General features: G+C 44.3%; 1 protein-coding gene across 4 annotated transcripts in view; it reads right to left on the reverse strand.

Moving 5' to 3' along the window:
- Nucleotides 1-12,687, reverse strand: part of si:dkey-172j4.3 (diacylglycerol kinase delta) — a 106,248-nt gene that overhangs the window by 18,295 nt on the left and 75,266 nt on the right. For all 4 annotated transcript variants that reach the window (XM_066680397.1, XM_066680395.1, XM_066680396.1 and 1 more), the window contains 12 exons: nt 9,933-10,043; nt 7,901-7,981; nt 7,676-7,780; nt 7,062-7,194; nt 6,324-6,430; nt 6,102-6,227; nt 5,873-5,975; nt 4,433-4,592; nt 3,779-3,887; nt 3,504-3,643; nt 1,953-2,037; nt 1,507-1,592 (listed from right to left, as the gene is read on the reverse strand). In XM_066680397.1, coding sequence (XP_066536494.1) covers nt 1,507-1,592; nt 1,953-2,037; nt 3,504-3,643; nt 3,779-3,887; nt 4,433-4,592; nt 5,873-5,975; nt 6,102-6,227; nt 6,324-6,430; nt 7,062-7,194; nt 7,676-7,780; nt 7,901-7,981; nt 9,933-10,043 — 1,346 coding nt within the window. The remainder of the gene's footprint in view (nt 1-1,506; nt 1,593-1,952; nt 2,038-3,503; nt 3,644-3,778; nt 3,888-4,432; nt 4,593-5,872; nt 5,976-6,101; nt 6,228-6,323; nt 6,431-7,061; nt 7,195-7,675; nt 7,781-7,900; nt 7,982-9,932; nt 10,044-12,687) is intronic.

The following is a 12,687-nucleotide window of genomic DNA, read 5'->3' on the forward strand; positions in this document are numbered from 1 at the left end:
TTATCAGAAAGGTCATGTCTGGATGAATGTTATTTATTTATGTTAATAACCACCCAGACCTTAACACAGCAGTGCATGCTGGGGCAGATCCTGTCACGCAGCTGTGAATTCATTACAGTTATTAATGTTAAAGTGGTGGCACGGTGGCGCAGCAGGTAGTGTCGCAGTCACACAGCTCCAGGGGCCCGCTCTGGGTGACTGTCTGTGAGGAGTGTGGTGTGTTCTCTCTGTGTCTGCGTGGGTTTCCTCCGGGTGACTGTGAGGAGTGTGGTGTGTTCTCCCTGTGTCTGCGTGGGTTTCCTCCGGGTGACTGTCTGTGAGGAGTGTGGTGTGTTCTCCCTGTGTCCACGTGGGTTTCCTCCCATAGTCCAAAAACCACACGTTGCAGGTGGACTGGAGACTCAAAAGTGTCCGTAGATGTGAGTGTGTGTGTGTCTGTGTTGCCCTGTGAAGGACTGGCGCCCCCTCCAGGGTGTATTCCCGCCTTGCGCCCAATGATTCCAGGTAGGCTCTGGACGCACTGCGACCCTGAATTGGATAAGCGGTTACATATAATGAATGAATGAATGTTAAAGTGCACACAACTGTCCCTCAGTATTCAAGAAATCTCTTAATAACATTTTTTTCTTTTTTAGAATTCTGTCGAATAGAAACGTAGATTTGTTCATAAATACTTACTCACTACTTAATTAATAACAGCATCAACTGAAATGTCAAAGTAGACATCCGAATGTAAACTGTTTATCATCTGATATCTGATCTACATTCATAGTCTCTCGCCAAAAATGGACACCTGCTAATCTTTCTCCGGAAACGAAAAATATTAAGAGGACGTTTGACCACAGCTGCTTCAGTAACAGCTTGCAGTCTCCTGGAAAGGCTTTAAACTGGATGCTGGTTCATTTCCATGAAGATCTGAAAGCACTCAGCCACATAAACCCGAGTAAAGTCAGGTACTGAAATTGGGAGTTTAGTTAAAAGGAACAGGATGGTGCTGCATCACTCCAGAGAACAACAAGAGAACGCAGTTCCACTACTCCACAGCCCAATGGTGACGAGTCCCTCCAGCCAACACTTGGCAAAAAACCATTGGACCTAGTCTAGTGTATGTCACTTAATTTACTTTTATGAATTTAATACAAACATCCATTTTAATAGCCTTCATTACACTCCATTACGATGGAACCTTCTACAGTTTTGCTCATCTAGCAGCTCTCTGTTCTCTTAATTCCTACACGTTCCTGTAAATAGTTTGATAGCTTTATTACACATTAGGGTCTTTGCAAATATGGATGTGCTGCTAAAGTGGTGTGATATAATTGAAAATACCTAGCTTTTCTGCCCCAGAACGCTAACTGCGTAATAGTGTGAAAGATGTCAGGACTGCGGGTGACGTTCATGACACTCCTCAAACGAGATCAAACATGCTTGCCACTTACAAACCCAACGTACACATACACACACACACATATTTAGAGGATATGACACCAGTGAGCTTATACTCACTTAGCAGAGGATATGACATCACTGTGTTTGTCGGAGTCCAAGATTTTTGTCAGATGGGTGGCAACGGAGTCAGCATAGTGAGTAATCTGGATTAGTGACAGAATAACAACACACAGGCTGAATCACAGTTGGTGGGAAACACACTTTGGTAAGAAATTCATACATAATCTGAAACATACATAAGCCTTCAAAAGCCGCACATGCTCAAATGTCAGCAGTGTAATGCTCTACTGGGATGGGATTAGTTTTATATGAGGAGGAGGTGGTGGCATAACAACAAAGCATCTCAGTGATTTTAATCCGGTCTCTGCTCTACAGCGTCTTTAAAAGATTCTACCACCTTTTACATCTTACAGAACCAGCCACATAAAAGGTTATATTAAGCACACATGAAAAAAAAGGGCTTTGCAAGAAACGTTTACACTATTTTGAAGTGAAACGCGTACCTGGAGTGGAGAATCTAACAGATCATCCTCCTTAACAATAACCGGAGCATTCTTGGTGGGAACTTCGTAAGTCATTATACTCCACCTGATAACAACATACACAGGAGAGAAGAGTGCAGGAAGAAGTCTCAGATCAGTGTTGGCCCAATACAGAATTATGCTTGAAAATAGACTAAACGTACTGAGGTTTGCAGCTGCGTTTGAGCAACTACAAACACGTAAAATCCAAATGCACAAATATTAAACAATCAACAATAATTATAACTATTCAAGTTCACAAAAGTCTAAAAATATTAATCACATACACAAAGAATGTGTTAAAGGCTAAGCACCACTTAATGGACCTCCATGAATATTCCACATTATTGTAGTTACTGACAGATATAAGTATGAATTAAAATGAAAATAGCTGCTTAATTTGCTTTAAAACTGACAATTTTATTAAATTGACGGAAAAACCCGAGCTCGCTACGGAAATTCTCGAACGCGACCGTGACGTCACTGGTGGACAACAGCTGAACAACGCCGCGGTAAAACACCGTTATGACTGACAGTTATGACAGTATCTAGCTAAATAACCAACATTATTCATGACAATAGCCTAGCAATAAGCTAAACTCAAATGTAGAGGTACCGTTATTCTTGTAAATGTGATCGAAGTCGAACTCGAATTCATCCGACACTATAAACCTCCGTAATGCAGCTACGTAGCCGAGTATAATCTGAGCACCGAGTTTAGCGAGTCAAGCTAACGTTAACTAACACCAACTAAAACAGGCGAAGTGAGTGTCCTTACCCTGTTTACCTCCATGTTACAGAGGCTCTTGAACACCTTTCGTTGGTGTCCTTACATGCCCATATTGTTGGAAAAGCGCCAGTGAAATGAGCTACAGATAACGGAGTGAGTGGAGGGTCCTTTCCAAAGTGCCCGTTTAAAGTGGACAAATTTAGTCCATTTTCTGGATATTTTGGGATCTTTGGGCCATTTGTTCACAGATGTCCCACTGTACATTGAATGATTGCAGCCAAAAACAACACACCTTTTCCTCATTGTGCATTAAATTAAGTGCAGCTTCTAGAGTGTTGTCCACCGTCTACGTCACAGGCAAGACGCCTATTAGAGTTTCCCAACACCGTTGGGGTGTGGGGACCAACGGTCTTTTAAACTTTATTCCTTCAATTAGTAAGAAATAACGTGTTTTCTGACTCTCAATAAACACAAGTTAGGAACTCAAACTCCACTGTATTTATTTGTTTGACACTTCATTTGTGTCAGAGCATAAAAATCACATAAATATTTTAAGGTTCAACTTCTCCACTTCTGTGGAGATTTTTGCCAGCGCATTGTAATTCATTTATACATTTGGATTTTACGTGTGTGTAGTTGCTCAAACACAGCTGCGAATGTCAGTACATTTGTGAATATCGTTTCACAAACTCACAATCATTTCGTCCCTGTTTTGACTCCATATATTAGCTGTTATAATTATGCTTAGAGTAAGGTGAAGTACAGAGAGGGTTTGAGATGTGTGTGTGTGTGTGTGTGTGTACCTGTCTAACATCTTGGTGGTGGCCCTCTCCAGTTTCTCCAGTATCTGCAGCAGCTGAGCATCATCATCACACAGTCCTCCCCAGCCCAGCACTCGGGCCAGATCATTCCCTGTCCCGAGCGGTAACACGCCCAGCTGACACTGCAATAAACAAAACAATAAAAACGGTCAAATTCATTCATTCATTGTCTTCATCCTGTTCAGGGTCGTGCTCAGTCAAATCCTGTCTTGTTTACATCATTCTGATCTCATTTTATCTCATGCATGACTCCACACCTGTTTGTGTAGTCCCAGTTTATCCAGTTCTGACAGCACCCAGCCCACACTGCCATCTCCCCCACACACCAGGATACGGAATGTTTCAAACTTCTGGAACAGTCGCAGTCTACACACACACACACACACAGTTCCAACATTTGTACTTCACTAGCATAATATTGAATATATGTACATATCCAAGAAAAAAAAAACTAATTTTCAATTAAATGATTTGTTTAAGGCCTCAACATTCCTTCTTTCATGTCACTAACAGATCAGTGTCTGCAATATTTATGTATTTTTGTAAACATCCAACCACATTCATATTTAAATGAAGCAACCCACAATTAAAGTTTGTCTATTAACTAAGAGCTAGGTCTGTATTAGCTCTAGTTATTAACTTCCTACCACAACTTACATTTAAAATGTTTTTTTTCTTCTTTTTTTGGTTAAATAACCTACTGACCTGGATCACAACACACAGTGACAACCACTGCAGGCTGTAGTGGATATAAGAATACACGTATGCATGTGTGTTAGTGAGTGTGTGTGGGTTTGTGGTTGTGTATTTAACTCAACTCATGTCTATGTAGTTATTTATACTATTTAATGACTGTGTACATACTATGTGTTCAACAGTAACCATGAATGCCTCAATCTGGCAAGTCTCACCCCAGCTGTGGTCCTCCATTCATGAGGTCAAAAACCTGCGCTGGATTGAGCAGCTGTTTAAATTTGCGCAGAAATTTCACTCCCTGATTGTCCCCACTCTTACTGTTCACCAAAACCAGCAGAGGACTGGTACAGGACGGACTCGTGGCCTTCCAGAATCCTGTCGAGAGCGAGAGTGAGACAGAGTGTGAGAGAGAGAGATTCTTGCTATTCCAAGGATGTCTCTGAAACAGTCACTCCATATAAGAAACTTTAATAAGATTTAAATGCGTGGGTTTCCTCCGGCTGACTGTCTGTGAGGAGTGTGGTGTGTTCTCCCTGTGTCTGCGTGGGTTTCCTCCTGGTGACTGTCTGTGAGGAGTGTGGTGTGTTCTCCCTGTGTCTGCGTGGGTTTCCTCCTGGTGACTGTCTGTGAGGAGTGTGGTGTGTTCTCCCTGTGTCTGCGTGGGTTTCCTCTGGGTGACTGTCTGTGAGGAGTGTGGTGTGTTCTCCCTGTGTCTGCGTGGGTTTCCTCCGGGTGACTGTCTGTGAGGAGTGTGGTGTGTTCTCTCTGTGTCTGCGTGGGTTTCCTCCGGGTGACTGTCTGTGAGTAGTGTGGTGTGTTCTCCCTGTGTCTGTGTGGGTTTCCTCCGGGTGACTGTCTGTGAGGAGTGTAGTGTGTTCTCCCTGTGTCTGCGTGGGTTTCCTCCGGGTGACTGTCTGTGAGGAGTGTGGTGTGTTCTCTCTGTGTCTGCGTGGGTTTCCTCCGGGTGACTGTCTGTGAGGAGTGTGGTGTGTTCTCTCTGTGTCTGCGTGGGTTTCCTCCGGGTGACTGTCTGTGAGGAGTGTGGTGTGTTCTCCCTGTGTCTGCGTGGGTTTCCTCCAGGTGCTCCAGTTTCCTCCCACAGTCCAGAAACGCACGTTGGTAGGTGGATTGGTGATTCAAAAGTGTCCGTAGTGTGTGTGTGATTGTGTTGGTCGCCCTGTGAAGGACTGGCGCCCCCTCCAGGGTGTATTCCCGCCTTGCACCCATTGATTCCAGGTAGGCTCTGGACCCACCGCGACCCTGAACTTGATAAGTGCTTACAGACAATGAATGAATGAATGTTGTATGTAAAAGTATAAACATGTAACAATGTATTTTACAAATTATTTTACCACATTAAAGCCAAGAATGAGGAAACATGACCACAAAATTGCTACTAATGTTTGAAGAATTCTATGCATGTCTATAATGGACTTTAAAGCATGCTTGGAATCCAATCAGCCTTGTGCTATTTTGTCAGTGATCTGTGTCGGTTAGTCAGACAGCACAGGAACCGATATCAGGGCATGAGAACCATCGGCCCACATCACTCATGAAATTGCAAAGGCACACGAGGACAAAAAAATAAAAAGCTTTCCTTCAGATCCTTTAAGTGACACATGTGACTTTAATGTGGTGGCTGAGACGACCCTTACCATCAGAGTCAATGCTGTTGAGAGCGGTCGGAGGGATGATGGACACTTTACACTGACCCAAAGGACAGATCTTCCCCAACTGCTCCCTGCAGCTACCGTGCACCTACACACACACAGACACACACACTCGTAAAACATACACACACAGTACTGTGCATCAAGGCAGTTCAGACATGCCCAACGTAAATAAACAGCAGTATAGGATCCAGAATAATCCCAGGACACTTACAATCGCTTTGCACCAGAGACAGCGCCAGTCCTGCAGCCTCCTCACACTGCCACACGTCCGGTCACACACCACACACTTCGCACTGACTGGCAGATTCCCCTCCAGCCACTGGTGAGGCATAGACACCTGCACACGAGACACAACACACAACAGATCAACACTCTCACACACACACATTTTTCACAATAACAGTAAACACAACAAATCCAAAAACACACTCACCCCATCTTCATCCTCAATGATGTCATTTCCTATGGATGCCAAAGTGGTCCACTTACAGTTATTCGTGGATCGGACGGCACACCGTTTATGAGCTTTGAATTTGCACACTGTAACACACACACACACACACAGAGAAACAAAGGAAGAGAGAGATAGTGAGAGAAAGAAAGAGAGAGAGAGACAGACAGAGACAGAAAGAGAGAGAAACAAAGGAAGAGAGAGAGAGAAAGTGAGAGAAAGAAAGAGAGAAAGATAGTGAGAGAAAGAAAGAGACAGACAGACAGAGAGAGACAGACCGAGAAAGAAAGAGAGAGAGAGTGAAAGAGAGTGAGTGAGAGAGAGAAAGAAAGAGAGAGATTTACTTCATTTACTTCTTTCCTAAATCTTATCTTACTTTTATGTAATGTCACTTTTTATTATTTTTTATTACATTTTATTTATTTATTTTTATTATGTGATTCACGCCAATAAATCGCATCTGAATCTGAGAAATATTAATTTATATCAGTTCAGTTACAGCAAGCTATAGAGAGTTGACACTGTGTGAGAGTTTACAAACATGGGTTACACACCGACAGAGAGACAACGACCAGAAATATAGTGAAGACAGAGAGAAAGATATCAGTGTTGAGAAAGACTCAGATACAAAGTGGAGACAGATGAAGAAAGACGCAGATAAAAATCCCTAAGCCATTTCGATGTGAGATTTGTTAAATACACGACTAAAACGTGTGTTACCTTCGCAGGACAGGCCGTGTGAAGTGACCCCGGGCAGCGCCTCTCTGCAGACGTTACAGAACGTGGGGCGAGCGTGAGAGCAGGCGTACCAGTTGTGCATCCCCGAGAAATGCTCCATGTTAAACTGACTGGCCTGCGATCACAAACACATCTGCATTATCGCACTGGAGTGAATCCCACACGGTCAGATCAACGATTCAATTCATCACTGAAAGAAAAGCCCTAAGAAAACCATTGTCATTATCGTTTGAACACATCAGTGAGGTCAGGAAGCGGTGTTCACCAGTGCAATTCATCTCAGCATCTCATCCCAAGGCTGTGGGCTCTACACCCTTCTAGTTTACACTCTGCATCAGACGAACGTGATGAGCGTAATAATGACACAAAGGGTGGCTACATACATTTGGAAATAAAGTGATCAATCATAAACACACACGAGCTGAAGGAGCAAGCAGAGCTGTGTAATTTTAAAAAAGCGAGAGAGGGTTAAGGTCACTCAGGGCAGAGAGCTGAGTAGGAAGTGAATTCTAGCCTCTAGTAAATAACACTGGGCCAATCACCACTGCTGCAGGCAGTGTTCTATAAAGATTAAAAGTCAACGGTCATGCGCTGACCTCATACGTCTCCCATTTCTGTACAGACTTCAGAGCAGTGATCCAGTCCTCCATCTCTTTCCTGCTCTCCGCACATAGCATCAGCTTACGAAATGGAGTGATCACCTGAGAGAGAGAGAGAGAGAGAGAGAGAACACGAGTGTTTGTACGGGAGTGAGTTACGTTAAGAGAGTGATTAAGGATTAGTGAGGACCCAGGGACGAATGAAAGGCTGTGTGCACTCACTGTAAAACTGTTGTTGATGTTCTTGGTGCTGGTTTCTGCCACACTGGCATCAGAAAGATCCACCTCATCGAATATAAGAGACTGCGGGAACACAACATAGTCAAATTAAACTAGCATGTGCACACACACACAGACAGACACACACAGACACAGACAGACAGACACACACAGACACAGACAGACAGACAGACAGACACACACAGACACAGACAGACAGACACAGACACACACAGACACAGACAGACAGACACAGACACACACACACAGACACAGACACACACACACACACACACACACAGACACACACAGACACACACAGACACACACACACAGACACAGACACACAGACACAGACACACAGACACAGACACACACAGACACACACAGACACACACAGACACACACAGACACACACAGACACACAGACACACACAGACACACACAGACACACACAGAGTACTGGAGAGGCTTTTAGCAAAGGCATAGTCTAACTTGGTAACCATTATTCAGATATTACTCAGTCACAGTCTACCTTTGTAGCACACAGTGCAAATATCCAACTACTAATAGCACCATCTCCATGTGTTGCCACAGCTGGGAGAGTATAATCAGCCTCGTTCTCTCTGAACGGCCCTCCTCCTCCAAGCGTGTTGAAGACCTTAAAATATTGGCGACACTGCACAGCAGTGCCCCTCAATACCTTCCAGTAGCTAACACCAACATCAACCAAACGAGGAAGAAGCCAAAGAAGCAAGTCGCTTGCACACAAACGCACATTAATGACTCAATATACACAGACGAGCAAAACAATTCTGCCTGACCTCCATGTTTCTACACTCACTGTCTCTCAGATTCTCTCAGTCCAAGCTCCAGCAGCACTGCTGTGTCAGTACCAGCACAACACACACCAATCAGACCTGCCCTGTAGTGGTACAGTGGGGGTCCTGACTTTTAAAGAACAGGGTGAAAGGGGGCAAACGTATGTTCTCCCTGTGTCTGCGTGGGTTTCCTCCGGGTGACTGTGAGGAGTGTGGTGTGTTCTCTCTGTGTCTGCATGGGTTTCCTCCAGGTCACTGTCTGTGAGGAGTGTGGTGTGTTCTCCCTGTGTCTGCGTGGGTTTCCTCCAGGTCACTGTCTGTGAGGTGTCTGGTGTGTTCTCCCTGTGTCTGCGTGGGTTTCCTCCGGGTGACTGTCTGTGAGGAGTGTGGTGTGTTCTCTCTGTGTCTTCATGGGTTTCCTCCAGGTCACTGTCTGTGAGGAGTGTGGTGTGTTCTCCCTGTGTCTGCGTGGGTTTCCTCCAGGTCACTGTCTGTGAGGTGTGTGGTGTGTTCTCCCTGTGTCCGCGTGGGTTTCCTCCAGGTGACTGTCTGTGAGGAGTGTGGTGTGTTCTCCCTGTGTCTGCGTGGGTTTCCTCCGGGTGCTCCGGTTTCCTCCCACAGTCCAAAAACACACGTTGGTAGGTGGATTGACGACTCAAAAGTGTCTGTAGGTGTGAGTGAATGTGTGAGTGGCGCCCCCTCCAGGGTGTATTCCTGCCTTGCGCCCAATGATTCCAGGTAGGCTCTGAACCCACCGCGACCCTGAACTGGATAAGGGTTACAGATAATGAATGGATGAATGAATGAATGAATGAACTAAGCTGTGATCATTCGACCAGCCAACATCTGATTTGGTCTTAATCAACCTAAGCTTATCTTGATTAAAACATGCAGTCCAGGCTCATATTGCTCATACGATCTGAGAGAGATCTGAAAGTGTCATAATATAATATGCTGGGGTTTTTTTCTTAAAAACTGTGATGTGATCACATCATAACCACATCAGAACAAGTACCAATCACAGAGAGTGAAAGCCCTGGATACACTATGCGTCGTGAACATTTAATGCTGTTACATAATCCATCCTCTTGATTCAGTCCAGACTAAGAGACTCGTCAGACTGTAGTACACATGTAAACAGAGATAACGTGTGTGTGTTTAAGAGAGTATATGTGAATCCCAGTGGTCTCCAACAAGAGTGAAGTGTGCCTTACCTTTGAGTCTTTGGCATAGTATAGAGTTCGGCCCCTTAACTTGAAGTACCTTCTCTTCCACCTCTGAAAGGAGCTGGTCTGCTTCAACAGGAGACCTTCCTTTACACTCTTCTGCAGAGATAAACACACAGGGGAGAGTAGAGTTAATGATCATTTTAACCTTTAAGTTTATACAGTTCCAAAGCTCTCCAGATTCCGCTGGATATTTTGCGTTCAAACGTTGTGTACAAGCCCGGTCCGATAAAGCACTTAGCCATGAGACGTAAGGTCGATTTCAACAGCTATGCTGCGGCACAAAGTCAAACAGAGCCTCCTGATGAGAAGTGCCCTCTGCACGACCTTCACAAAATCCATCCAGTGATAAAAGAGAAATTTCCTCATGTGCCTTCCACGTGCTGCTTATCATTTCTACCACGTCTCAGACGGAGGGAGAGGGGAGGAGGGGTACGTCCACAGTGAACCAGCTAAATTCCTGAGGTCGAGGTATTTCACACTTCCTGAAAGCCCAGCACCTTCCTCAACACTCCCTTGTGGTTGTGTCCTTTCAAACTTTAACTCGCTGATCTGACTTAGACATTCCATTCAGCTTCATAATGGCCACCTCTAGGACGTACGGCACTTGTTGAACTTGTTTAAGTTCACGCCAGAAGCAGTGATAGCAGTGATATACGTCTGTCGACACTTGATCGCCTGACATTTTCAGATGAAGATCATCATTAGGTCGTTTGCTGCAGTTATAGCTTCATAGTCCTCTGGGAAGGCTTAGTCCTAGTCCAACGTACACACAGATGCAAACATCTGCACTGAATAGAGCTGAATGATGAGCTGGAGAACTCTACACAAGGCAATGTTCACGAATGTGAAGATTATGTTTATTACTGTGTGAAATATACAAATGTAGAACTACAGCAACTGAACTGGATGATGAATGCAGAAGCTGTATTGCGGCAGATAATGTGACTGATACACACACACACACACACATGCACACACGCATGCACACACGCAAACAGCCATGCACACACGCGCACACACACGCACGCGCAAACAGCCATGCACACACGCGCATGCACACGCGCATGCACTTACGCATGCACACACGCATGCACAGAAGAACTGAAGGTTTAGAGTCAGCCATAAGAGCTGCTTCTCCCTAAATTTTGATCTCCTTCATTAGGTATTCTAAGCAGTGTGGCAACGCAGCACTCACACACACAAAGTATGACGTCAGAGAATGACTCAGAGTTCGTTCTAAGAATGACGCACTAAAAATCCATTAATCTTTACACTTCCTCCTCCGTTTTTATTTCCCGCTCCCTTGTACTCCTTCACCTTTCTTCTCTTCTGCACCCCTCACCCTCCCCTCTGTGTCCTCTATATCTCTTTTAACAACGTACAGCATCCAAAGTCCTTCACTGAGCTGAAACTCCAAATCCCACAATGCCTTGCTCCTAAGCCGATTAGTTCCATGTGTCAGTCATTCGTACGTGAAGTCGTGGGTAATGAAGTACGGTAGGGACGCCTGTGCACGCTGATGGTTTCGGTCTGAGAAGTTAATCCAGTCTCTGGAAATGAAGATCATAATCTTGCGCTTTCTTTGGAAATGAGACGTGTGACCAGACCAGTGGACTTCAAAGGAATACTGCAGTGAAGAATCCACTCTTAGAAAAGAAAGCTGTCTCTCAAGTGGTGTAACTGTGTAAGCCTTGTCCCTGTCACTGCGAGAAGTTCAAACCACCAAGACAGAACAGAACAGAACAAATCTCTCTCTCAGCCCTGTTCCACCAAATGAGCTGTGGTTTTGGAACTGGTTCGGTCCAGGTTTGTTGGAATCCTGAAACTGGCTCAGAATACATCATCAGCGGAGGCATTGCAGGGTTGGAGTGGAAATGGTGGAAATGTTGCCTAGTTCAGAGCCAACAATGCTGAGTTTGTGAAACAGTGAGAAAACTAGCCAATGTACCTCCAGTTGCACTAACCACAGCCACAGAAAACATGCAGATGTTACATTTTCCTGTTTTTACTTCCTTGTGATTTTCTTTTAAAACCGTCTCCTAAAACCAGTTAACGTGTTAATTTCTGCTTTCCATTTTAAAACAAAAACTTTAGACACATCTAGTTTTGATATTTTACCCTACACAATATGGGGTCAAATGACCCCCATCCAGCGCCACTGTGTGATAGCGCTTTATTTGAGGCTCTGTGCTCTTTCTGGAGCTTTTTTAGCTTGACATACCCACTCAAGAGCCTATTACTCTTTGTTTCCAGATGAAAACAATGTTTTTTTTTTTGGTTCTGGGACCTATTTATGTTGGTGGAAATGTGCCAAAGTGGTGAAAAAGGGCTGTGGCAGTTCATAAATAGATTTGTTCACTTGGAATCTTCACAACACAAACAGGTGCTACAGTATAACTCTGGTCAAATAGAGAGAAAGAGAGAGATTTTATCCATCTTAATGAACCACCTTCTAGGAAAGAGATTAAATCAGAGATGAGAGTCATGGAGTAACAGAGGAAGAGCAAGAGAATGGAGAAAAAAAACGGAGAAACAAATGAGAAAAGCATAATTTTGTTCCCTAAGCAGAAATCATGCAGAGAATCAGCTCTGAGGCAATAAAGCAGAAAGAAACAAACGTATTACAACGAGAGCCAAATAACAGTCCCACTGCAGGCAGGACTAATCAAAAACAGAGAAAACTCAATCTAGCAACCACCTGGGAAACACTCTAGTAGACATAAATCATTTGATGAGGTGT

The sequence above is a fragment of the Hoplias malabaricus genome, chromosome 9 (genome assembly GCF_029633855.1).
Source record: "Hoplias malabaricus isolate fHopMal1 chromosome 9, fHopMal1.hap1, whole genome shotgun sequence".
Lineage (NCBI taxonomy): Eukaryota > Metazoa > Chordata > Actinopteri > Characiformes > Erythrinidae > Hoplias > Hoplias malabaricus.